This window comes from Octopus bimaculoides, chromosome 1 (assembly GCF_046866305.1).
Source record: "Octopus bimaculoides isolate indiv1 chromosome 1, ASM4686630v1, whole genome shotgun sequence".
Lineage (NCBI taxonomy): Eukaryota > Metazoa > Mollusca > Cephalopoda > Octopoda > Octopodidae > Octopus > Octopus bimaculoides.
This window is the reverse complement of record NC_142928.1, coordinates 189,654,832-189,679,876: the sequence shown is the minus strand read 5'-3', so window position 1 is coordinate 189,679,876 and position 25,045 is coordinate 189,654,832. Positions and strand designations below refer to the sequence as shown.

The 25,045-nt window shown below is 34.3% G+C and overlaps 1 protein-coding gene across 22 annotated transcripts in view; it reads right to left on the bottom strand.

Annotated features, from left to right (window-relative positions):
- LOC106875208 (dual specificity calcium/calmodulin-dependent 3',5'-cyclic nucleotide phosphodiesterase 1A) overlaps positions 1–25,045 on the bottom strand; it is a 1,569,442-nt gene that overhangs the window by 528,976 nt on the left and 1,015,421 nt on the right. For 2 of the 22 annotated variants that reach the window (XM_052973367.2, XM_052973383.2), the window contains exon 1: positions 14,972–15,457. The exons of the other annotated variants lie outside the window; for them this stretch is intronic. In XM_052973367.2, coding sequence (XP_052829327.2) covers positions 14,972–14,990 — 19 coding nt within the window. In that variant the 5' untranslated portion in view covers positions 14,991–15,457. Of the gene's footprint in view, positions 1–14,971; positions 15,458–25,045 lie in introns of those variants that run through there. 22 annotated transcript variants of the gene reach the window in all.

Below are 25,045 nucleotides of genomic sequence, written 5' to 3'. Positions count from 1 at the left end.
GTGCATGTGAGTGTGACTGCATGAGAAAGCACAAATGAGCAGAAAGAAAAACTAGATATAAGAGGAGTTTGATGTAGTGTGCAAGACAGAAGACTGTGCCCTTGTTAGAGATGCAATTGTCTAAGAAATGCAGAGTGCCTGATATATGAACTTGGAAAATAAAAAAAACCTGGAAGACATGGGATGAAGTGATCGAAAACCTTAAGTCATGTGACAAAAATATCCCACGGTAAACTTTAAGCCACATGGCATAAATATATTCCGGGAAAAAACTCAAGTCAAGTGACATAAAAATATCCCATAGAAAACCTTACATCAAGTAACGTAAATATATCCCATGGAAAACATTAAGTCATGTGACATAAATGTATCCCATGGAATACCTTATGTCATGATATAAATATATCCCATGGAATACCTTAAGTCATGTGGCATAAAAATATCCCGTGGAAAGCCTTAAGTCATCTGACATGAATATATATGTTATTACATTGCTGATAATACAAAAACTAATATATTAACTTAGTTCAACTGTAAAAGATACAAAATATTAGAAATGTTAGGAAAAGTCTACAGATAAATAAATCTCAATGAATTTAATATACTGGAGAGAGATTTCACTTTAAAATCAATAAAGTTATGTTATATATATATATATATTTCAACCTGTGCAAAATCATATTCTATTTTTGATACATTACTGTCATGTTTAAAATTTCAAGGTAGAATGACAAGGAATTTATCTTCATTTATGAAGGAAAAATATTTATAAAGGAAAAATATTTATAAAGGAAAAATATAAGAAAAATACAATAATCAATTAAAGAGAACTATACTTATTAGTTATAAGATTTCTCATCTGAAAATAACCAACTGTTCTTTTTTTTAATATATACATGGTAAACAATCAATGTCTGTGTATTTTGTATGACAAACTCCTAGAGATAAATATCAATTAATATCTCTCTTTGCACTGGTATAAAGTAATCTAGGAAATAGTTTACCAGCTGAACAGAAGACGAATGACATTTATGACTTATTTAAAAGAGAAAAGGAAAAGACACAATTTGAAAATTAATAGTTCGTATCTTGAATAAATTAGTTATTACAGAGAGTGAGAAACCTGCAGCTGTTGAGAGAAACGGTGATAACAGGAACAAATGCATACACACACATATACACACTGAAGAATGTGTTTAATGTGTGTATGTGTGTGTGTGCATGGAAAGAGGGAAGAAGAGAGATGTATTTTGTAATATAAGGGAGAAAAAGTGCACTATGAACTTGAATATAATAGAATTACATCAAGTCCAGAGCTATAATAAAATAATATATAAATAATGTAAATAAAATGATTTGTGCAAATAAATCAAAGCATATATATTAAGATGTATGAATCTTACATCAAGATATTTACACTATATTTGTAGAATGTTTATTTCTATTATCATTACTATGATAAGTCTTCTCTGATTTTTGATGTTAAAATTAGATAGTTAAGGTGTTTACACTGAAAGGGAAATATTTTGATTCTTTGATATACAATTGTGTTTCTGTTTACAGAAACCTTGACGGTCTACAATGCAAGTATTTCCCATTTACCTTTCTAACTATTCTCATAGATTGAAGAAACAATAGTGTGTATGTCATTCTATACAGGTATAAGACAGCAAACTGGCAGAATCGTTAGCTAGCTGGATGAAATGCTTAGTGGTACTTCACTCTTCACTACGTTCTGAGTTCTAATCCTGCCGAGGTTGACTTTGCCTTTCATCCTTTTGGGGTTGATAAATTAAGTACCAGTTGAGTACTGGGGTCGATCTAATCGCCTATCCCCCTTCCCCAAATTTCTGGCCTTATGCCTATAGTAGAAATGATTCTTCTTCTTCTTATTATTATTATTTAAGGTGGTGAGCTGGCAGAATCATTAGCTTGCTGGACAAAATGCTTGGCAGTATTTCACCCATTGCTATTTTCTGAGTTCAAATTCCCCCAAGGTCAACTTTACTTTCCATTCTTCTGGGGTCAATAAATCAGGTACCAGTTGAGTACGAGGGTTGATGTGATCAACTGTCCCCCTCCCCACATAATCCATATCTTGTGCCTATAGTAGAAAGGATTGAGTGGTTGGCGTTAGGAAAGGCATCCAGCTGTAGGAACTCTGCCAGATCCGATTGGAGCCTGGTGCAGCCTTCTGGCTTGCTGATCCTCAGTCAAATCGTCCAACCCATGCTAGCATGGAAAGCGGACGTTAAACAATGATGATGATGTTATATATATATATATATATATATATATAATAAATGCAGACATAGCTATGGAGTTAAGCTTGCTTTGCAACTACATGGTTTTCAGACCAAACCCAGTGCATGGCATCTTAGGTAAATGTCTTCTACTATAGACCTAGGCCTACCATTGCTTCACTGGTGAATTTGGTGCCAGTGGCATGTAAAAAGAACACACTACACTCTCGGAGTGGTTGGCATCAGGAAGGGCATCTAGCTGTAGAAACCTTGCCAGATTCGGATTGGAGCCTGGTGCAGCCTCCCGGCTTGCCATTTCTCAGTCAAAACGGCCAGCATGGAAAGCGGACGTTAAACGAAGATTATGATGATGATGATAAAGTATGAATGGAAGCCTGTCATGTATTTGTGTTTGTGCTTCCTTACAGCTTGACAACCAGTGTTGGTTTGTTTATGTTCTTGTAACTTAGCAGTTCAGCAAAAGAAACCAATAGAATAAACATTAAATTTTAAAAGTGAGTACTTGGGTTGATTTGGCTGACTAAAGCTGTCAAGGCATGGACTCACCATGTTTGCAGTCCACTGGCTGAAACAAGCAAAAGGTGAAAGATAATTATTTCAATTCATATTTAATTACCTCTGCCTTAGCGAAGGTGGAGGTATTGTTTACAGTCGCGTTTGTTTCTTACTTTGTCTGTGGACAAGATATCTCAAGAACCGCTGGATAGAATTTGATGAAACATTCAGGGATGTTTGGCCTCGTGACTGGCACAAACTTATTAAATTTTGGAATCGATCCAATACTGGACAAGGATTCTAGATTATTTTTCCGTTTTTTTTCACTTAATTTTTGAGAGTGGTCGGGTACATTTTTAGAATTCTCCTGTTTGTGAGAGCAGTGGAGTTTCTTCCAGATATTCTCATTTTATAAAATCATGTCTGGCTATTCCTTGAGAGGATGTTGGTATGGCCTTGGCAGAGGTTTGCACTTTCTGGGGGCTCTTGTTTTGATTAATTTTCGCTTGCAATACTGTTTGTATTCAGAGTAATGGATAAACTGAATCATTAGAGCATTGGTTCTGGGTCTGTGTGTTCTGAATTTAAATTCTACCAAGCTTCGAGCCATCTTTCATTTGTTTGAGAGTTGATAAAATACAGTACTGGTCCAATATTGGACTTGAATAAGGTGACAAGCTGGCAGAAACGCTAGCATCCCGGGTGAAGTGCTTTGTGGTATTTCATGTCTTTACGATCTTAGTTCAAATTCTGCCGAGGTCGATTTTGCCTTTCATCCTTTTGGGGTCAATAAATTAAGTACCAGTTGTGTACTGGGGTAAATCTATTTGACTGGCCTCCTCCCCAAAAATTTTGGGCTTTGTGCCTAGAATAGAAAAGAATATTGGACTTGAATTAATCCATTGTTGATCTGTCCTAATACATAATGGGAGTACACCTGAGAAGACTGACAGTTGGTGAAATGACACAGCTGTTGTAACAATATTTTCTGTATTGGAATTCATGGAAGCTTCATGTAGCAACTCAAGAGGGGTCAGCTAAGGAAGGTCATCATGACATTAGGAAGGACACTGTCATTAGGAAAGGCGTCCAGCTGTAGAAACCAAACCAAAACAAACTATGGAACCTGGTGTGGCCCCTGGCCTTACCAGGTCTTTTCAAGGTTGTCAACCTATGCCAGCATGGAAAACAGTTGTTAAATGATGATTATATGTATATATAGGCACAGGTGTGGCTGTGTGGTAAGTAACTTGCTTACCAACCACATGGTTCCAAGTTCAGTCCCATTGCGTAGCACCTTGGGCAAGTGTCTTCTACTATAGCCTTGGGCCGACCAAAGCCTTGTGAGTGGATTTGGTAGTCAAAAACTTAAAGAAGTCTGTTGTGTATGTGTGTGTATATATATATATATATATATATATATGTGTGTGTGTGTGTGTGTGTGTGTATGCATATGTTTGTGTGTGTGTTTGTGCTCCCAACATCGCTTGGCAACCGATGCTGATATGTGTTTATGTCCCCATAACTTAGCGGTTTGGCAAAAGAAACCAATAGGATAAGTACTAGGCTTACAAAGAATAAGTCATGGAGTGAATTTGTTCGACTAAAGACAGTGCTCCAGCATGGTCGTAGTCAAATGACTGAAACAAATAAAAGAATAAAAGCAAAGAATAAAAGAATATATATACATACTCAAACATACTCATACAATGGCTTCGTACAGTTTCCACCAATCAAATTCAGCATGTAGACATTGGTTGGCTAAGAACTCAAAACCATGCAGTTTCAAAGCGAATTATTTAACCACTAAGCCACATCTGCATTCAGAAGATACATGCTGAAGGCACTGCGCAAAGGAATCTTAACCATACAGGCATGTGTGTGCGTATATATTTCTACACACATGTACACACACATGTATGTATATATGCATGTGCATGTGCATTTATATATGTTTGTGTGTGTATATATATAATATTCTTTATCAGATTATTTGTTTATAAAAGATATATCCTATTCCTGTTAACCAAGATAGAATAAATTCTGTAAAAAATTTATCCTTAGAATAATTATTATACTCCCTTGAGGTACTGAGAGCTTTTTATGCAGAAGCCTTGCTCGCAGGAAGAAAATAGAAGATATATGTGTATATGTATTTCTGAAAAAACATGTGTGCTTGTGTTTGTGTGTGTATGGAATGTGCTTAACTTTTCTCAGAGGAATGATTTTCTAAATATTTAATTCCTATGTTACTTTCTATAACAATCCCCACTAGGTATGTCAACAATGATTGAACAAATTATTGAATAAAAAATAAAATTTTAATTTTCTAATAAATTATAATCAATCACTATTAAAAATAGGCATCAAACAACATGAAGAAAAAAAATATAATTTCAGAGAAAAATTAGGTATTTTTGTTACATTGTATACAATATCCAATAGACATGAAATCAGAAAAGTAAGAATCGTCTCAAACTAAAAATTCAAATATTTTATTACGCAATACCTGTAGATTCTCATAAAAAGAAAATCTTTTAATGTTAATAGCAAATTAAATTTTAAAACATTCATATATCCTATGACACATCAGTTAATATTATTCTTATTTTAGTAATAATTTTGCTTGTGTCACCTTATGAGCCAGGTGCCTGATATTTGTGAAAAATCGATTTCATAGTGATCAGCTACAGCTATATGGCAAGCAAATCAACAAAATCCAATTATGAGATTTAACAATATTTTTATGATTTCACAAACATTTTATTTCTGTAAATTCTGTAAATTCTCAACATTTATATATTACTATATTGTTCCTATATAATAGGTTAATAATGTTTAAAATCTCTTTTTTTTCTGTTGGAAATAATAAAACATCCAGTTGTTTGAAGTATTTACTTTTTCATAACAATGGATTACATTTAGAAAACAGTATTAAACATTTGGTTACTTTCATTTCACACAAGCTCTAAGTTAACCCCATCCCAATATGTCCCCACCCCAAATTAATGCTTTTGTTATCAAGACATGTTTGTTCATTTTTCCATGCTAGCATGGGTTAGATGGTAACTTATTTAAGACAGTATTTCAAACTCAGATGCCCTTCCTATCACGAACCTTTAATCATTTTTTTCAACTTGGTCTATTGCTTTTCTTTCCACAGGAGTTAGAAAGCATAGGGTAGCTAGAAAGCTAACATAACACCATTTCACTTGGGTAGGGACCAACAAAACTGAAGAGATGGCAACATCCACTCACAGACAATGTGTATGTGTGTGTGTGTGTGTGTGTAGTTGAAATTTATAGAAAAACTAAGAAACAAAGACAGGTGTATGAACAACAAACAAGTGTATTAGCATTATATATATATCAGGTCCACCTGACTGGCTCCCGTACCAGTGGCATGTAAAAAGCATCATCCGAACATGGTCGATGCCAGTGCTCCCTAACTGGCTCCCGTGCCTGTGGCGTGTAAAAAGCACTATCCACACATGATTAATGCCAGGCCCACCTAACTGGCTCCTGTGCCGGTGGCATGTAAAAAGCCCCCACAACACTCTGGGAGTGGTTGGTGTTAGGAAGGGCATCCAGTTGTTGAAACTTTGCCAGATTAGATTGAAGCCTGGTGCAGCCGCTGGCTCTCCAGACCTCAGTCAAACTGTCCAACCCATACCAGCATAGAAAACAGACGTTAAATGATGATGATGATGATGATTATATATATATATATATATATATATATATATATATATACACACACATATATATCATCACCATCATCATTTGTTGTCGTTTTTACATGCTGGCATGGGTTGGACAGTTTGACAGGAGTTGGTCAGCTGAAGAGCTGCCTGGGTTCCATGTCTGTTTTGGCCTTGTTTTCTACAGCTGGATGCCTTTCCTAAACCTGACCATTTTACAGAGTGTACTGAGAGTTTTTATGCAAAAACTAGCATGGGTACTCTTACATGGCACCAGCGTGGGTGCTTTTTATGTGGCACAACACCCAGAAGCCTGCAAGATTAAGATCGCTCAGCTGAAGATAGATGTAGGGGACATGCCTGTATGCAAGGACAACCACAATTTTACTTAGCTTGACACTTCTTCTGAAGCACAGGAAACCACCAGAGGTCTCGGCCCCTTGTCATTCTCTCTGTGAGGCCAAACATCTGAATAGCTATGTGTGTGTGTGTGTGTGTGTGTGTGAATAATACAAGTTTGGGATTCAGTCCTTGTGAGTGAATTAGGCAGATGAAAACTGAAAGAAGCCCAATGTGTATATGTTTGTGTTTGTTCCCCCTGTAATCACTATAACTTAGCAGTTTGGCAAGACACACAAATGGAATAAGCACTAGAACATGTGCTGGAGTTAATTTGCTTGACTAAATACTTCAAGGCAATGCCCCAGCATGGTCACAGTTCAATGACAAACAAGTAAAAGATAAAATGGTACACACACACATATCCTACAGGATAATATATCTTCCTTTCCAACAGTTTCTGTCTAATAAATTCATATAGCATTGATTGGTCTGCGTCTGTAGAATACATTTATCCAAGGTTCCATGCAATGGGACTTGAATGAAGTCGTGAATGTAGTTCTGAAATGAGCTTAACCACACAGCAATGGTTGTACTTAACATGTCTTATATAAAATATATTAGTGATAATGAATAATACAACCACATATGTAGGTCTGTGACAATTTCGGCTGAGGAAATATATTTTTCTTTCCGTCTTATAGAGAAACACAGTGAAACAGTAGCTGCCATTGAATCACTGTAAATGTTCCAAATCATAAAATCACAGCAAATGAAGCTGTCATTTACTAACAGAAACAGAAAATATGAATGGTTGTATGTAACCTTTGAGAGATAGCAAAACTGAAGAATATAATATCAACATAAAATATAATGCTCCTATTCAGTAATGAAAACAGTGGCACAAATTTATTTACATTTTTGTTCCATAGAATAACCTTGTTCATGCCGATTTATTAGTTTTGGAGATTGATTTTTTTTAAAAAATCATTCTACCAATGAACTTGATAAAACAGATAATAAATTTTAAAATATTTATAAATTTCTATGATTATAGGTAGCAAAATCCATACAATTATCAGAGTTATCAGAGGTTTTCTTTTTTTTTTGTTAATAAAATGTTCTGGCAAGAAATAAAAACACATATCCCACTAATAAAGAAAATAAATAAGGAAGTATATGACAAAAAAAGAAAAAAAACGATATATCTGCAACTTTATAAGATTGTAATTTCTGTGTCTAGAATGTTTATAAGACTATAAAAGATTGTAAATGGCATAGCTTCGTTTATTTTTCTAAGAGATCTATGTATTCACTTTCTAAGTTTTTATCAACATTATATAGAATATAAAGAGGGGATTAATTTTCTGTCGTTTTATTCATTCCATGTAGAACCTTCGTCCTCACAAATAAATCTATTGATCCAAAAGAAAAACGTATGTTTTTTTTTATTTACAACTTTACTTCAATTTTACTTTGTAAACGATTGAAATAGCATCATTAAAAAATAAGATGATATATATTCCTTTCAATATTTCTGACCTATATCAACAGTGGCACAGGCATAGCTGTGTGGCAAGAAGCTTGCTTCCCAACCACCTAGTTCCAGGTTCAGACCCACTGCATGGCATCTTGGGCAAGTATCTTCTACTATAGCCTTGGGCTGACCAAAACCTTGTTGGTGGATTAGGTAGACAGCAACTGAAAAAAGCCTGTTTTATATATATATATATATACACGAGTGAGTAGACAAACAAAAGAAGAGAACTCAACACATTTATTGGGAGTTACATGTATGGATCGAAACAGTTTGATTCAAAGGATCCATATATATATATATATATATAACATTACATTCTCAGAGTGGTCGGCATTAGGAAGGGTATCCAGCCATTGAAACCTTGTCAAATCAGCTTGGAGCCTGATGCAGCCTCCTGACTTGCCAGTTCTCAGTCAAACCGTTCAACCCATGCCAGCATGGAAAGCAGATGTCAAACGATGACGACGATGATGATGATGATGATGATATATATATATATATATATATATATATATATATATATATATATACACACACACACACAAATCAAAAATAAAATCAACAAAAGTCAAAAGGATGTACACAGCAAATGTATTAGGTTGGGAAAAGATGGGGAAAAAAATGAGTGTCAGAAAGGCTCCGAGAGAAGGGAAAAATAGTCCAAGGAAAGCATGAGTGTGATTGTGTGTGTCTTTGTCTTCCACCATATATATATGTGTGTGTGTGTGTGTGTGTGTGTGTGTGTGTGTGAAGGCACATGGCTCAGTGGTTAGAGTGTCGAGCTTATGATCGCAAGATTGTGAGTTCAAATCCCGGACCAGGCTGCGTGTTGTGTTTTTGGGCAAAACACTTTATTTCACGTTGCTCCAGTTCACTCACCTGTAAAAATGAGTTGCGACGTCACAAATGCCAAGCTGTATCGCCCTTTGCCTTTCCCTTGGATAACACTGGTGGCGTGGAGAGGGGAGACCGGTTGGATGGGCGACTGCTGGTCTTCCATAAACAACCTTGCTCGGACTTGTGCCTCGGAGGGTAATTTTCTAGGTGCAATCCTAAGGTCAGTCATGACTAAAGGGGGTCTCAGCATATATATATATATATATATATATATGCGTATGCATGCTTGTATACAGTATGGAAGATGGGCATATGATGGTGATGACACATATGCACACAAATATTATATGTGTGTGTGTGTATGTAAGTGTAGAGATAATCTGTGGTTCAGAAATTACTTTATCACAAAGAGATTCTGGGTTCAATCCTTTAGCACATTGAGGAGTGTCATGTAACAGCCTTGGGTTGACTAATGCCTTGTGAGCAAAATTTTTTAGATGAAAACTATGCTAATAACTATCACATAAATGTGTGTTTGAGTGTCCATGTAAAAAGCTATATATCAGCACCGAGGTTTATGTAAAAAAAAAAAAAAAAAAGATAATTAATAACTCGTCAAATTTCAATAACATATTTAGACTTCCAGTCACTGGGTTTTGACCTTGCTTCAATAAACAAAGAAAAGATTCTCTGACACTTGTTTACATTATATCAATCTTGTCAATGTGTATGTACTATATTGACAGACTATAGTACATAGAATTACAAATGTTGTGAAAGAACCAATGTTCTGGATTACTGGCCAGCAATTGCAGCTGTATCGAACAGGTTGTAGCTTCTAACTCAAAGCTTGGCAAACAAATTTAATAATATTGACTGTTTTGTTAAACCATACTTCAAAATACTCTTTTTTGTTTGCTATTCTTATTAAGCAGTAGTTTCAATGGAATGCTTGATATTATTTTGCAAACATTCAGATTTTTCGTATTGTAGGAACAATTATTTCCACAAATGGATTATCTACATACAGGCAACAACACGGCAACAATGGAAGAAGGAAACCTGATTTTTCTCTAAATTGACTTGGATAATTAGATTGACGAACTTTACCTGGGGTACAACCCAATGCATACAACCATATTTAATAGGAAAAACCACAATGCTGTTAACAAGAGTAGAAATTGTCTGGGCAGATGTTATCATCCTTTGATAAAGATGTATATGTTTTTATGTACTAATTTATCTGAGGTATCTTACCCTATAAGGCAAAATATTCTTTTCTATGACAGGCACAAGGCCAGAAATTTTCAGGGATAGGGATAATTGGTTACATTGACCCCATTGTTCAGCTGGTACTTGTTTTATTGAGCCTGAAAAGATGAAGGACAGATTCAACCTCGATAGAATTTGAATTCAGAACATAAAGATGGATGAAATGCCACTGAATGTTTTGTCAAGCACGCTAATGGCTCTGCCAGCTCACCACTTTATACAAAGCAAAATATTAATTTTTATTTCTCTTTTAAAGGAGATAGATATTAATATCCAACACTTAACAGGATACACTACAACAATTTCATAGAGCCTAATTTTGCCATGTTTCTTATATGTAACTACAATTACGTTTACCTTCGTGATTTTTAAAATGGTGAATACCTGAATGCTTTTTCCCCAAGTTCAGTCAGCTAAATCAGTGAGATAGAATTGATCCTTGGCTGGAGTATTCCGTTTCACTGCTCCAAATCAAATTATACAAGTCACATTTTCTTGTCCATTAAAGTCAAACAGGATAATCATTCACTGATGGAGACATTTGACTACAAACACGAAGCCATTAACAAGGTTTGTTGCAATTGCATGAGATTAATAAATATTGATTTATATCATATTACAACAAAAGCCATTTTTTTCTAATATTATCATTGGGTGTATATATGTTTTGAACAAAGGGAACTTCTAACTAATTATTGCTTTTTTTTTTTCTTGCATAAAGGCTGAGGCAAAGGCTTGTAAATCTGAACTACTAAAGAAGTAATTTGTTTTAACTGCAGATATCTGATTTCAAAAAGGAGTTTTTGAAATAATTACTCATCTTAGTACAAGTTTTGCTTGATGTCATCTACCTGATTTGCTAGGAAGTAGTAATGAAGTAATTAGCTAAATCATAAATATTGAATTTTTTTAGTATATAAAGCAATATAGGACACAAATATTTTAAAAGGACAATCTAAATCCAAAAATATACTATATATTTTCCCCTTTTATAAGGTAGTTAATCTTAAATAATTGTCTCTAGTCTATAATTTAATCTGCTAAAATATGCAGTTGAAAACAAAAATTTCAGAATTTATAATTCATCCTTTGAATTGTTTTACTTTTAATTGTTTTTGTACCTGCTCAGTAAATATCAATTTTCTTTGTTATCTGAACAAAAATATCTATAAAACTATATCTTTCTTATCAGGGCCTGTTAGGCTAACTAGGCATTTGCCTTGCATGCAGAGTTCAAAGAGGCATAATACTGACCCTCAAAAGCAACCACATTATATATTTATTTAGAAATAAAATAAAACTACTTGTTTTCAGGAATGTACAATGATGTCATATTTTATTTTTAGTTTTCTAGTGACGTATGATTAATAAAAAAACAACAGTACTAGATCTCATTATCACATATGAAAGAAAGGCAGAAAAATAAGAAGGAACAAAAGAAGAAGAGTTCTTCTTGAAATACTTTTGTGTAGAGGAAGCAAATCAAGAAGAAAACTTTTGTTGGTAAACTTTCACTGGGGAAGTTGAATGTAGAGTTCCAACTAAAAAAAAAGGACAATCTGTGGACAGAAGTTTCACGAATTGAAGGCATATCTGATAAACACAGAAGGAAAAGAGCATGTTAAAAAAAATGAGAATAGTACAAAGTCTGTTAAAGATGATAATGTCAAACCAGACTTGAATTACAGTGGCTGTTAACTGACCCTATCTTTACAGTGATAATTCACGACAATTTGTAATACAACACAAACCACATGATTTTCCTCAAGATTTGCTCAGAAAACAAGTGACTTTTCTTTTGCGCAGGAGTGGCTGTGGGGTAAGTAGCTTGCTTACCAACCACATGGTCATGGGTTCAGTCCCACTGCATGGCACCTTTGGCAAGTGTCTTCTGCTATAGCTTCGGGCCGACCAAAGCCTTGTGAGTGGAATTGGTAGATGGAAACTGGGAGAAGCCTGTCGTATATGTGTATATATATATATATATGTATGTGTGTATGCGTGTGTGTGTGTTCGTGTGTCTGTCCCCACAACATCACTTGACAACCGATGCTGGTGTGTTTACGTCCCCATAACTTAGCAGTTCAGCAAAAGAGATAAATAGAATAAGTACTAGGCTTACAAAGAATAAGTTCTGGGATCGATTTGCTCAACTAAAGGCAGTGCTCCAGTATGGCCACAGTCAAACGACTGAAACAAGTAAAAGAATACAATTCAAAAGGAGATTGTTAGTGGTTCAGATATTCAACCTTAAAAAACACTCTTTGTTTTGGAAGCTGATCAGAGAAAAAGAAAAACAAATTAAAAAAGAAAAAATGGTATATCATTCCTACAAGGAATAAGCTCAGAAGACAGGAAGAACATTGGATCAATTCTTCCTTCAGAAATATGGAATGTTGAACATTTAGAAAACTAGCAGACCTGGGATGAACTTAAAATACATTTACCTAAAGGATAAACAAGTGATGTTAAGACCAGCTAAAAATTAAGCCAGGATAATATTGACAATAAATTGTGCAAAGCTCAATGACCATTGTCTGAAAAATGCCAGATTTACCATTCTGTGATACAAATGAAAAGTTACATTACTATCAATGGAATTTTTTAGTATTCTACACTTTTTAGAATATTTGGCCCCTTTTGATCTATCATGAGTTAATGAATATTCAAAATGAATTTATGCAGTATTTAGCAAGTAGCTTTGACACATACAAACTCCGCTCTTCAATTATTCTGGACAGCTCAGATGCTGCTAGTTATATTGTGAAAATTACAATGATTATGTATTTTGTTGGTTTAATCAAACGATCAGATAATGAAATATTTGAGCCTGAAAGTATCATAAGAGAACATTTTTTGAGATTTGTTCCACTAAAGGATGTGCTTTTATGACAGAAGCTTTTCTTGGACAATGTGAACAAAAAGAATTGTTAATTATGAATCTTCATTGTCAAATGTTATAACAAATACCATTAAATGGCTCCCCACCACCAAAAAACAAAAAATGTAGAATATAAGGTCCTTGACATAATCCAGAAAATTGCTAACTCTAAGCAGTAGTTGAACAGCTTCTAATGTCTGTACCACCACAAGGATCATGTTCCTTCACACAACAAATTCCTGCGTAATGTATCTAATGTTTCCATTACTCTATCGATCCTCTCACACAGCTGGTATCACCTGCTAATGGTGAGCTAAGTTTATCATAGTACAAATTTATAAAAACTTACATATGTTCAACAATGCTCTAAAAAGAAACTAGTACCTAGGAATTTACATCAATTGAGCATGCCCAATCAGCAGCAATTTATTTGATTCAACTGGTGACAAATGCTACAAATTCAAAGCATAGCAAGTGAGATTTTGGTGCATCTAGACTGGAAACAAATGACAAATATTAACAACTCAATTCACAAGAATTCCTCTGCCATGGAAGTTACATTTTTTAACAATGATTTTTGTTTACTTCTCTGCTCATTGTTGTGATAATGGGTTGGTTTCATCAATTAACCTTAATAGGTATGTGAGAAGGAAAAGGTTTTAATTTTATATTGTCTTGAGAGAAAAATGCATTCAACTAAACACTCTTTCAAAATGATTTGTGTGGTAATATTTTTTTTTTTGTATTTGAAAACAATTGATCAAAGATTGGTGCTATTTTTGCTTTCTAAAATAAATTCAGTAGTTTCAAATTTCTATTTTATTTTTTTCGCTAAAACATTTGATTTTGAAAATCAAAGTTGGTAAATTTTTTGGTGGGATGCAAATAGTTGGCCTTATCGTATAAAACAGTTTGGCACCAATCCAGGTTGTTTTAGATGTTGTCATCAATTGTATTACCAGTTTAATTTTCAGATCATTTTTTTTTCTTTTTTCAGATAATAAATATAAAGAGAAGAACTGTTTTGAGAAACAACAAAACAAAAGTAAAGGAAGTATATTTGAGAAAAGATAACGGGGAGTGAATGTAAAATGTCTAATGACGACAATCACACACTAATATAAGTGGATTGAAATTTATTATTATTTAGCGTTAATAGAAACCTCATTGGGAATTAATGTAAATGGTGGTGATCCATTATCATTGTGTTCCAAGAATGAATGATGAAGGAGGAAAAGAGAATGGAGCAAAAATGTAGAAAAACTTAGCAGTAGGGAAAATGAAGGAGAGTGATGATGACAGAACATGTGAGAATATCCAAAACAAGAAGTCAAGGAGAAGTGCTGGGAGAAAGATTACAATGGTTTTAAGAGAAGGATGGAAAGAAAAGTATAAGGGAAAGCAAAAACAAGTAGCAGCAGCAGCAGAGTAAAATAATATTTTTCTGTTATCAGGTTTATTATTTGTGATATGTTTATGATATTTTCTACTTGAGATGAATAGAAAGTAAACATATTGATGAGATCATTTTCTAAAAAGAAAAATTAAAGTAAATATGATATTGCAATTAGTATTTTGTTACAATATGAAATTTAGCTGGTAAAAGAGGAATATTTAAAACAATAACAGGACAAAGAAATACCTGATTTGTCTGAAGACATTTAAGATATGCTTCTAGTTCCTAAGAAACACATGAAGAAATATTTTCTGCGACGATTGCTATGGCAACTTCATATAGTAACATTACAACTTTGAAAAGGTTGCAGCAGAAGAAATGTAGTAAAATAATTATAGGTGGATCTAAATTTTTTTGAGATAATTACCGATCTATGTCATATTTGAGCAAACACTTACTGATGGTTAAAATTGAATATTTACCCCGAGAAAAATTTGTTTTTTTAAATGATTCTAGAACGTGTGTTTTCTTTTTAAGAGCTGATATTTTTTTTATTATTTAAGAAAGAAAAATGAATAGTTCATACTTTGAGCATACATTTTTCTACTCAAATTACCACATGCACAGCAAATCGGCTGCTACATTCTAGTGTCTCATCTTATTTGCTCATTATATTGTAGCCCCATGGTGAAACTTTGCTGACAGATTTTTTTTCTGGAACCTTGTCTTCAGAAGAAACTGATTGTGTTCCAAATAATTTCACAAAAAAAACAAACTATAGGAATATGTTTGACAGAAAACATATATATATATATATATATATATATATATATATATATATATGTGTGTGTGTGTGTGTGTGTGTGTGTGTAGTTTAATACTTTATTGTTAGACTCCTTTTAACGCAACATCATTAGATTGAATCAATAAGTTTAATTGTCCAACCAGCATTTAAGCCATAACTATCCAACTTTCTGATTTCTCCAGTGTTCTCATCCATTTTTAAGCTATTAGAATGAACTATGAAAGATTTAGTTACAACATTCATTGATTAGGTAATTTAAAACAAGGACATGGGAAAACTTCTGTTGGATAGTTGTTCAACAATACTGATTGCAGCATGTTGTTGTGCAATTTGATTATCTCAGAAATGTCTGATGGTACCGGACTAATCACTTCAATCATTGTTAAATGGAAAAATTTTACAGACATCGTGGCTCACTGAATTCTGGCTTGACTACAGATAATTTCGAAGTTATGATGTATTGCAACAATGATAATTAGTGTAAACAAACATGCAATCACCACATTAATGTTCGTTCACTCCTCAGTTACACAATCGGTGTCAATAACATCACCCAGGTTACACAATTGAGTCTAGTCTTTAGCTCAGTGAAGCCGATTATTTCCCTTAGAATAGTCAAATTAATAATAGTATCTCTCTGCGTTGCAAGTTGCACGAGCTATTTCACACACTAACGGCTTCGTGTTAAATCTGGAATGAAAGTGTTTGTAGTTGATCAAAAGCTTCTGAAATGGAAAGAATAATAATTTATCGATGTCTTAAGACTAGATATCTTGTTTTGTTTTGCAAGAACTGGAAATAAAACGGTACTGTTGAATTTGTATTATCTTAAGAAGTCTTTGTCGTCAGGTCGTGTTTGCGCAATTTTCACGAAACCTTCTCACTTTATGCTTGTTCCTTCTTAATGCAGAAATTCATGACAACCGACTAGTTTTTCAATCAGTGCTTTTTTTTTTTTTTCTCTTTAAATAGAGATGACTAAAACAAAACTACACAGGCAAACGAAAAATAAAACAGATTAGAATCTTGAAAAAAAAAAAAAAAAAAATAAATAAATAAAATAAAAAAGGAGATTTAATCGGAAATTTTTGTTGTATGTGTGTGTTTTTTATTTTCCTTTCTTTTTACAAATTTGTTTCCTATGCAGTTATAGAACTTTTTTGAACAGAAAATGTTGACAGTGATGGGATTAAACTCAAAACATGAGGCACTGAATTAGATAATGTGAAGTATGAAGTCAACTCAGTCATTGCCCCATCTCCCTCGCCTTAAGGCCAATTTCGTTTTCGTAAACGATATGCAGTAATTGCCAAATGTCCTTTTACACTCACTTATCAAATTATTTCTTTTTATCTTTCTGGAACAAGAATTAACGGACGGATGTTGACATCATCTGGTTACTTTCTTTTCAAGCTGGGAGAGAAAATCGAATTTTTCACGGACGGTATGCTTCTAATGTTTTGTTTTTTTTCCTTTATATATTTTGAATACTTCAGAGAAGAAACATTTTACTTGTAGCTCATCTGACAGAAACCCCAAATTAAACAGCCTCTTGTCGATAGTGCCGATATAGCTAAGTCACCAGTACGGATTCGTACACTCCTAAAATTAGCTCAGGCTAATTTTCGATACAATTTTAAAATTTGGCACATTAATATACTTTTCCAAGCTGAATTGCTGGAGTTATTTCACTTTTCGCAGAAAAATGTTTTTAACAAGTTATAGAGGCTTAAAGTTTGATCATTTTCACCCAGTCAGGAAACAGGATTTGGAAGCAGTCATTTTGTGCCATTCTGAAAATGGCACGTGTTTTTAAATGAAACTGTAAACAAATCAAATTTTGCTTAACGGACAACATACAACCCCTCATAACTTTTTTAGAATTTGGAATTTTCCAAAAAATGTTTGCGAATTTGTACTCTACACACGGGAATTCATACGATTATGCAATAGGCGTAATTTAAGGCTTATGTAGCTGCTAATTTTAGCACTTCTCACGATCAGGATACATGCAACAGATGGGGACAAGCAACAGTTCACAACGTCAACGCAAGTGACATCGCGTAGAATATATTTGTCAACACACGTGCTTTCTCGCTAACAAAAGAGTTCTCGTGCTTGGCTTATTACTATGGCGTGAATGTGTCTATGGCTTACAATTGGTTAGAATTACCCAAAATTTTCAAACTTTAATTGCTAATAACTCTTCATAGCGAAAATAATTTTCACCTCATTAATTAGCCTATAGAAGTGTATCATTATACTGAATATGAAATCAATTCCAACAGAAATTGATGCTGGCAGCCAAACCGACTAGATCCGCGACATGTATTGTTATTAAGGGCAAGTGTGGTGGGTTAGGGCACTGCTACACTGGCTTCGCCAAACGGTCAACACTTGTCTCAGAGAACGATGCCTGCCTGATCTCACTAGTTGAAATCCTAAACGTAATAGATGTGATCAGTACATCATACTCAAGAAATCACAGCGTGGCACAGCAACACGTCTGCTTACAACGGATGTATTTCCTACATGGGTGGAGATCGTCGACCAAAGACAGCGTGAGCGGGCGTTTGGTTGGCGGCAGATATCTCTCTATGAACGTTATAGACATGATATGCCTTTTGCCCAGAGATCTGAATGTCAAAGTGATGAAATTGAACCAAGAGCGGGTAAACAGCGCAAAGAACCTTGACTCTCATGACTGGACAGAAAGAAGTATTACACAAATGGTGAAACTACAATCCAGCACAAAAACAATTGAACTTTCAAATTACAATCCAAATAAAGTAGATTGAATCATAGGGTTCATTATTGATTCATTGCAAGCCGATATATATGTAATTTCTTTGCGAGATAATTACATTGCCAGTAAACTCAGTATCAAGCACGCAGAAAGTGAAAGATTTTCTGTTTCTACGCTCACATGGAAATGAAAAGGACATAATACTTTTATTAGTTCACTCTTATTTTTTAATACGTCATTTCTTCCTGATGTTTGAATGTAAGAAGAATGAAATAAACTATATATTCTATCGGGCAATTTAAAAGTTAATAAAAAGTAACTCCATTTAAAAGGTTTTCCAAATATGCTGTGAGCAAACGAACAAAAACATCCCCAAAAAAGCATTGATAATTTGTTATAATAAAAAAAATGTTGAACACGTTCCTTGGAAATGTGACCAATATTATGAAATGCCTCATCTTGTGGGAATCCACACACAGGTAGATTCCATTATCGAACCATTAAGAGAACATAATTACAGAGACAATAATGCTTGTATTGAAACCGCTAAATTTTAACATTTGAAAAGGCAAAACTCTGGAAAATATTTATTGCATCGTAAACTAAGCCTATACTGAATTGCCTCCAGCAATCATGAATCATTGGCTCACAAAGGAACACTCGAAACGAGTCGAAATTTCGAAGCATATGTTCCACTCATCGCAAGAAATTTATTTTCTGAATATATATATATCAGTGAATGTATTTCACTAGAATTATTGTATGTTTACAAAGGCAGATAGACATCGACAGCTAGTAAGCCATGCTACTCCAGACTGATGACGAGCAATGACTCAGAAACTAGTCTCTGAATGCTGGTTTAGCTGGGTGGAGGTGCTTATCTCCTCTTTTGTAAACATAAGGAGACAGTAAATGTGTCAAGGCCGGCAGGAAGCGGTGCTGCTTCCTCGGGCTAAATAGCAGTAGTATTATTCCTTTTCATGGGACTGTCACATTAAGTTGACAGCATACCACCACTTTATATATATATATTTTTACTTGTTTCAGTCATTTGACTGCGGCCATACTGAAGCACCACATTTAGTCCAAACAAATCGACCCCAGAACTTATTCTTTGTAAGCCTAGTACTTATTCTATCGGTCGCTTTTGTCGAACCGGTAAGTTACGAGGACGTAAACACACCAACATCGGTTGTCCATCGATGGTCGGGGGACAAACAAACACACACACACACACACACACACACACACACACACACACACACACACACACACACACACACATATATATATACGACAGGCTTCTTTCAGTTTCCATCTACCAAATGCACTCACAAGGCTTTGGTCGGCCCGTGGCTATAGTAGAAAACACTTGCCCATGTTGCCACCAATATATATTCAAATTCACTTCCCTTTTACTTTTTTTGTACGGCAGTGATTATATGAGCCAGAGTTATTTTATTTTCGACTCAAAGAAGTCACCAGTTTTTATCCAGTGTAAATACAGCAGTATTCCAATACAGTTCTATCTTTGCTCAATCAACCTTACCTATACTCTAATGGCCAGAAGAACTGCAGTGATACAACAGGGTTCATTTTTTTTTTAGGAATTGATATCCTAGCCATTCATATCGCCAAACATTTTAACGATAGGTTTTAAACCAGCGGCAATTGATGCTTTCACAAAAATAATTTGTTTTTTTTTAATGTCAACTAACAAGAAAAACGTTCTTTTCCATTTCTCCTCCTGTATATTTTGATCCCTTCAAATAACTGGTATGGAACAACTGTACGAAAGCAGCTCAAAATATGTGTTAAAAGTTGCAGACGATTGCATTCGTATCTGTCTTAAATGTAATTTATTCTTCCAAATATTTATGCGACAATAATGGACTCTCCGAAGAAACCCAACCGGATTAGATTATGTAGAAAATACGTGGATAGGATTTACACACCACCACTTATTACGCCGAACTTGGATAATAGGCTTTGGAATTGTTTTTGCTGCAGGATAGAAGGTGCCTCTGAATTAAACATTTCTTATGAAAGTTGGCATCAGTCATTTAATCTGTTTATCGCGGTATCCCATTCTAAGTCTGAAAATTAGAAATCTCAACAAAAGTCGCTTAAGAAATGAAATAATGTACAGGAACGACGTATCTCAGATATTCTCTGAACAGTGTGTCACAAGTATCAAACCGCACGCCAACACTTTTAAACCTATACCTACATTATCTTTCCACACCTAAAAATATACAGAACCATATAAGTAAATGGTGCCTCTTCTTAAAAATAACCAAATTTTGCTGCACAAGTTCTCCGATTCTACATCAACTACTTAAACAGAAGGCTTTAACACAACAGACTAGTGGGGATTAGTAGCTATCAAATCTAGTATTTCCTTTCTAGTGAGCAATAATACGATAGAAAAAAAATCATTACCCATTCAACATAAACACATTACATATGTAAAAACCAAAACACTTGAAATTAAATACATTGCTATAGTATCCACATAATGGATAGAAAACATGGTAAGGAGGGAAAAGCGTCACACAACCATACTTAAACAATAAGCCCCAAATTTGGTGAAAAGGATGGAACAACAACAATCGTACCTAAATAATAATATCGGGGCAGAGGTCAAATACCAGACCCGCTATCACCGCAAAAAACAAAAACAAAATTTTATAAAAGCAGCGAATTTTTTCGCCCCTTCCTCTGTTTAAATAAAACTGGGAAATAAAAGCTAGAAACAATTCTTCTTCCTTCATCATAATATTGGACGAGTTTAAAAAGTTTAAACTCATTTTACTTTTATTAAACATAGCCACTTGTCCATCGTCTTCAATTTCCGCTGCCCCATCTTTCCGGAGATATGTGCGTTGGTTCCCTCTATGAGAAGAACAGCAATAGAGCAATCACGGATTATTGCCAGCCCTGCTTTGGTCCGCAAATCTGTTCGCAATAAACCATAAACTACCAAAAACACAGAACAATACACTTCGCATCACAAGCTACACACAGACACACCCACAACGAAACAAAAATTCTAAACATGACAGACCACCTGGATATGTGAGAAGCCTAGTTTGTTGATGTTGTAAGCTACAGCCCCCACAACCACACAGTCTCTACTACTTCATTTACAGTTTCCCCTTTAAACAATAACTATACAATAGTCCAGATCACTTAATACAAGCAGCATTCTAAGTAAACTATCCCTCCCATTCAATCCACACACGCAAATATAACTGCGGCGTCAATACTCTCATTAGCTTCAAACACGGTGCAGAGTGTACTGTAAGTAACAATTTAAGATTCAACAGAAGAAAACTGACTAAAGAAAAGCAAAGAAAAAGCAAATAACTGCTGATGTTATAGCATAAAACAATACAACATATATAACACAAAACAATACAGCATAAAACAATACAATATTCCTACTACGTAAGAAGTAGTGAAAGGGACGAAGAAGAAAACTGAATGAAAACCGTCCAAAATAAACAACTGTTAATCGTCTCCGCTCGCCAACTCGCTAGCTTAATGTTGTAACTGACGTAAGTTTGAACATGTTGAAAGACGTTTTAATGGACTATTTCAAAGATATATTTTTGTATTCCGTTTCTGAATACTTTTGTATACAAAACAAAATGTAAGACTTTCGTAAAACTTCAGAATGTTTTACAAATGGGAAGAAACGCAGATTAAAGAATAAAGATTACAAAACTGATTGGTCGAAGAATTCTTCAGAAAAACAAAAAGAAACAAAACATATCACATTCAGAGCAACAGCCAAATATTAAATTAAACTACGAGTGCCTGGCTTTTTCTGTCTTAAATACAAACAGCCGCATCAATTTACTTGGAGGATAAGATAAAACACACGGAAGCTGTAACTAATACTTTCACCGTCTGATTCTCCAAGATGCATTATAATCTCGGTCATTCTTCTTTCATATAATTTGGAAAATTAAATGCAGCGAAGTATAAATAAAAATATAACAGGATTGAAGAATCTATTTTGCTTCACAACTACTCATTATTGTACTCAGTGTATGATTTATGCACCAATATCTACCGAATAGACAAGACAACGGGCCATAATATGGACAGATTACTCCAGTACATATCACATAGCAACAGACTATATTTTTCTTTACTTCTACAACATACAAAAGTAGGTACTTCTCTATTATCGACGGCCAATTGTTTTTACATTTGCAAATGGATTAATAAATAAGCCATTACAGTCGTGAGACGGAATAGCTATCACCACCTCATGGAGAAGGAAAAGGGTAAGGAATAGATTGATAGCATAATAGTTTATTTACTAATCGTTTAGTAAAAAGATTGGCTGTAGATGATAGCAATGTGTGTGTATATATATATGTGTGTATATATATATATATATATATATATATATATATATATATATATATACACGTACTTGTGTGTGTGTATATACATATACACTTTCATGTTATGCTTAGTTATATTAAAAACAATTTTACATTAATCTAAGTGGTTACCCAATACTATTGTAGAGTCCGAGATTATTATTCAACAAGATTATTACTGAGAGTGACTTAGTGATGTCGAAGTTCAGGCCAGTTAATGCTATTTAATACCTGTTAACCACTTCTGTTATTGTTGCTGGTGTTATCGATTACTTATATTTACCGTAGATAATATAAGCATTAATAATATCTTTATGAATATTCAAATTTGAATATTCTACCCATTATTAATATATGTAACCTCCTATTGCAGCTGATTTTCCAGTGGAGCTAAGGAAACTATTCACTTCTTCCATTCATTTTTCAGTTGCTGATACTATCTGTCTGATGTAAATCCCGACAGGAAGTGTTACATTTCTTTTTCAGTGACAGGAGGAAAGATTTTAACTCAGATCGCACGAGACTGAACCATATTACAACAAGGCATCCCATCTGATGCTCTAGCAATTCTACTAATCTGCTGTCCAAGACTGGTGAAAGGATGAAAAGCAAAGCTGATCGCTTGATTTGAACTTCGAGAACAGACAGCTGAACAGAACTTGCAAAAACTTTTATCAGATGCTCAAACAACTGTGTCAATTTTCAATCAGAACACTGATCTTTTCAGGTAAATAGCCCTATTCTACATGTAGAAAAGGTGTAGGAAGAAATTCCATACGGCGTACCCTGTATAAACTATGGACACAAAAAGTGCTGTGTAATCACACGAAGGTTATTTGGCAGATATGAAGAAGTAATAAATACTAAGAAAACATGGGTAATAGATGTTCTGGAATGCTCAGAGAATTCCCTAGAAGTAGTTGATAGTCTCCGTTACCTAGGCGACCTAATTAGTAAAGGGAGGAGGATGCTCTCAATATAGTTGCCAGAGTAAGAACTTACCTCTCTCTCAGAGTGAAAGGTCGATTGTACGATGCCTGTAGATGAACAGCAATGCCACAAGAAATAAGACAAATATGCTCTGATGGACGTGCAACGTCATTGTACATGTACGACAATGTACAAATGTGCCGAGAGAAAAATTGGGCAGTAAAGGTATCAGATGTAGAATACAGGAGAAAAAGTTGTATGATGTGAATGGATGAGGACAACGGTATAAAGAAATGCCGGTCGCTAAACGTGGAACGGAATTGTGGAAAAGGGAGACCCAGGAAGACGTGGAATGAGGTGGTAAAGACTAAGCTCAAGATACTCAGTTTCTCAGAGGAGATGACGAGGGAACCAAGATGAACGGTATCTCTCCCAATACTGAATAAGTTTTCCTCATTTAAGATGTAGGTTTACTTTATGAAAGAACTAAGTTCTCATCAAGTGCTTAAGATAGAATCTGACTTTGAAACTATTGATATGTGTAGTATCTCTTATAGGTAGCAGTGGAACATGGCTACAAGTGTCAGAGAAGAGTGTATAGTCCAGTTAATCAACAGTATATAATTGGTTTTTATTTTATTGTTAGTACGAAAGGGAAAGTTGATTCCAGTAGAATTTCTATCCAGAAATTAAAGGCACCTAACTACATAGCGCTAGGAATTTTGTCTACTCTCCTTCAGAATTTATAAGAAAACTGTCGAAATTAAGTGACATTTTAAATCTTAAATCCTTTTGGACAAGGCAGCATTAAAAGGTTGGGAATTATTACTATACTAAGACGTTCATTTACAAAAAATGGGGAAATTGTTAACATTAAAGTTGATTGTATATTCGATTATGTCTAAAATTTATATACTACTCAGTAATAAATGTCAATATCTTATGCGAAGTCAGCTGATTTAATACGGTTTTCAGAAATATTTTCTAGAGAAGGAAACTTATATACTGTTGTTTATAGTACTTTTAAATATCGTACGATCGATTTCCATAATACTTTTGCTGATATATTAAATTAAATTACGAATCCAGAATCCAAGCCTATAGTTATTTTGTGCAGTTAATGTATACGTTTGGCGAGATAGCAGACAAATCAAAGTTGTCATTTCTTGAGAGCTGCAACACTAATCTATATTTCATCAGGAAATTATGAACCCAAGAGGCAGGAGAGCAATGATTCAGAAAACGCTTTATAGGTTTAATGAAATGTATCGGCAATTGATGTTTGATATCTCATTAAAAATATCAAATATATTTATATAAATAAACATATCATGATGCATGTATGCAAATATCCATGAATGAATATATAAATACACTTGTTCTGGTCTCGAATATATATTCTATATAAGTTATTCAGATATATAGGGTACCAAAAGAAA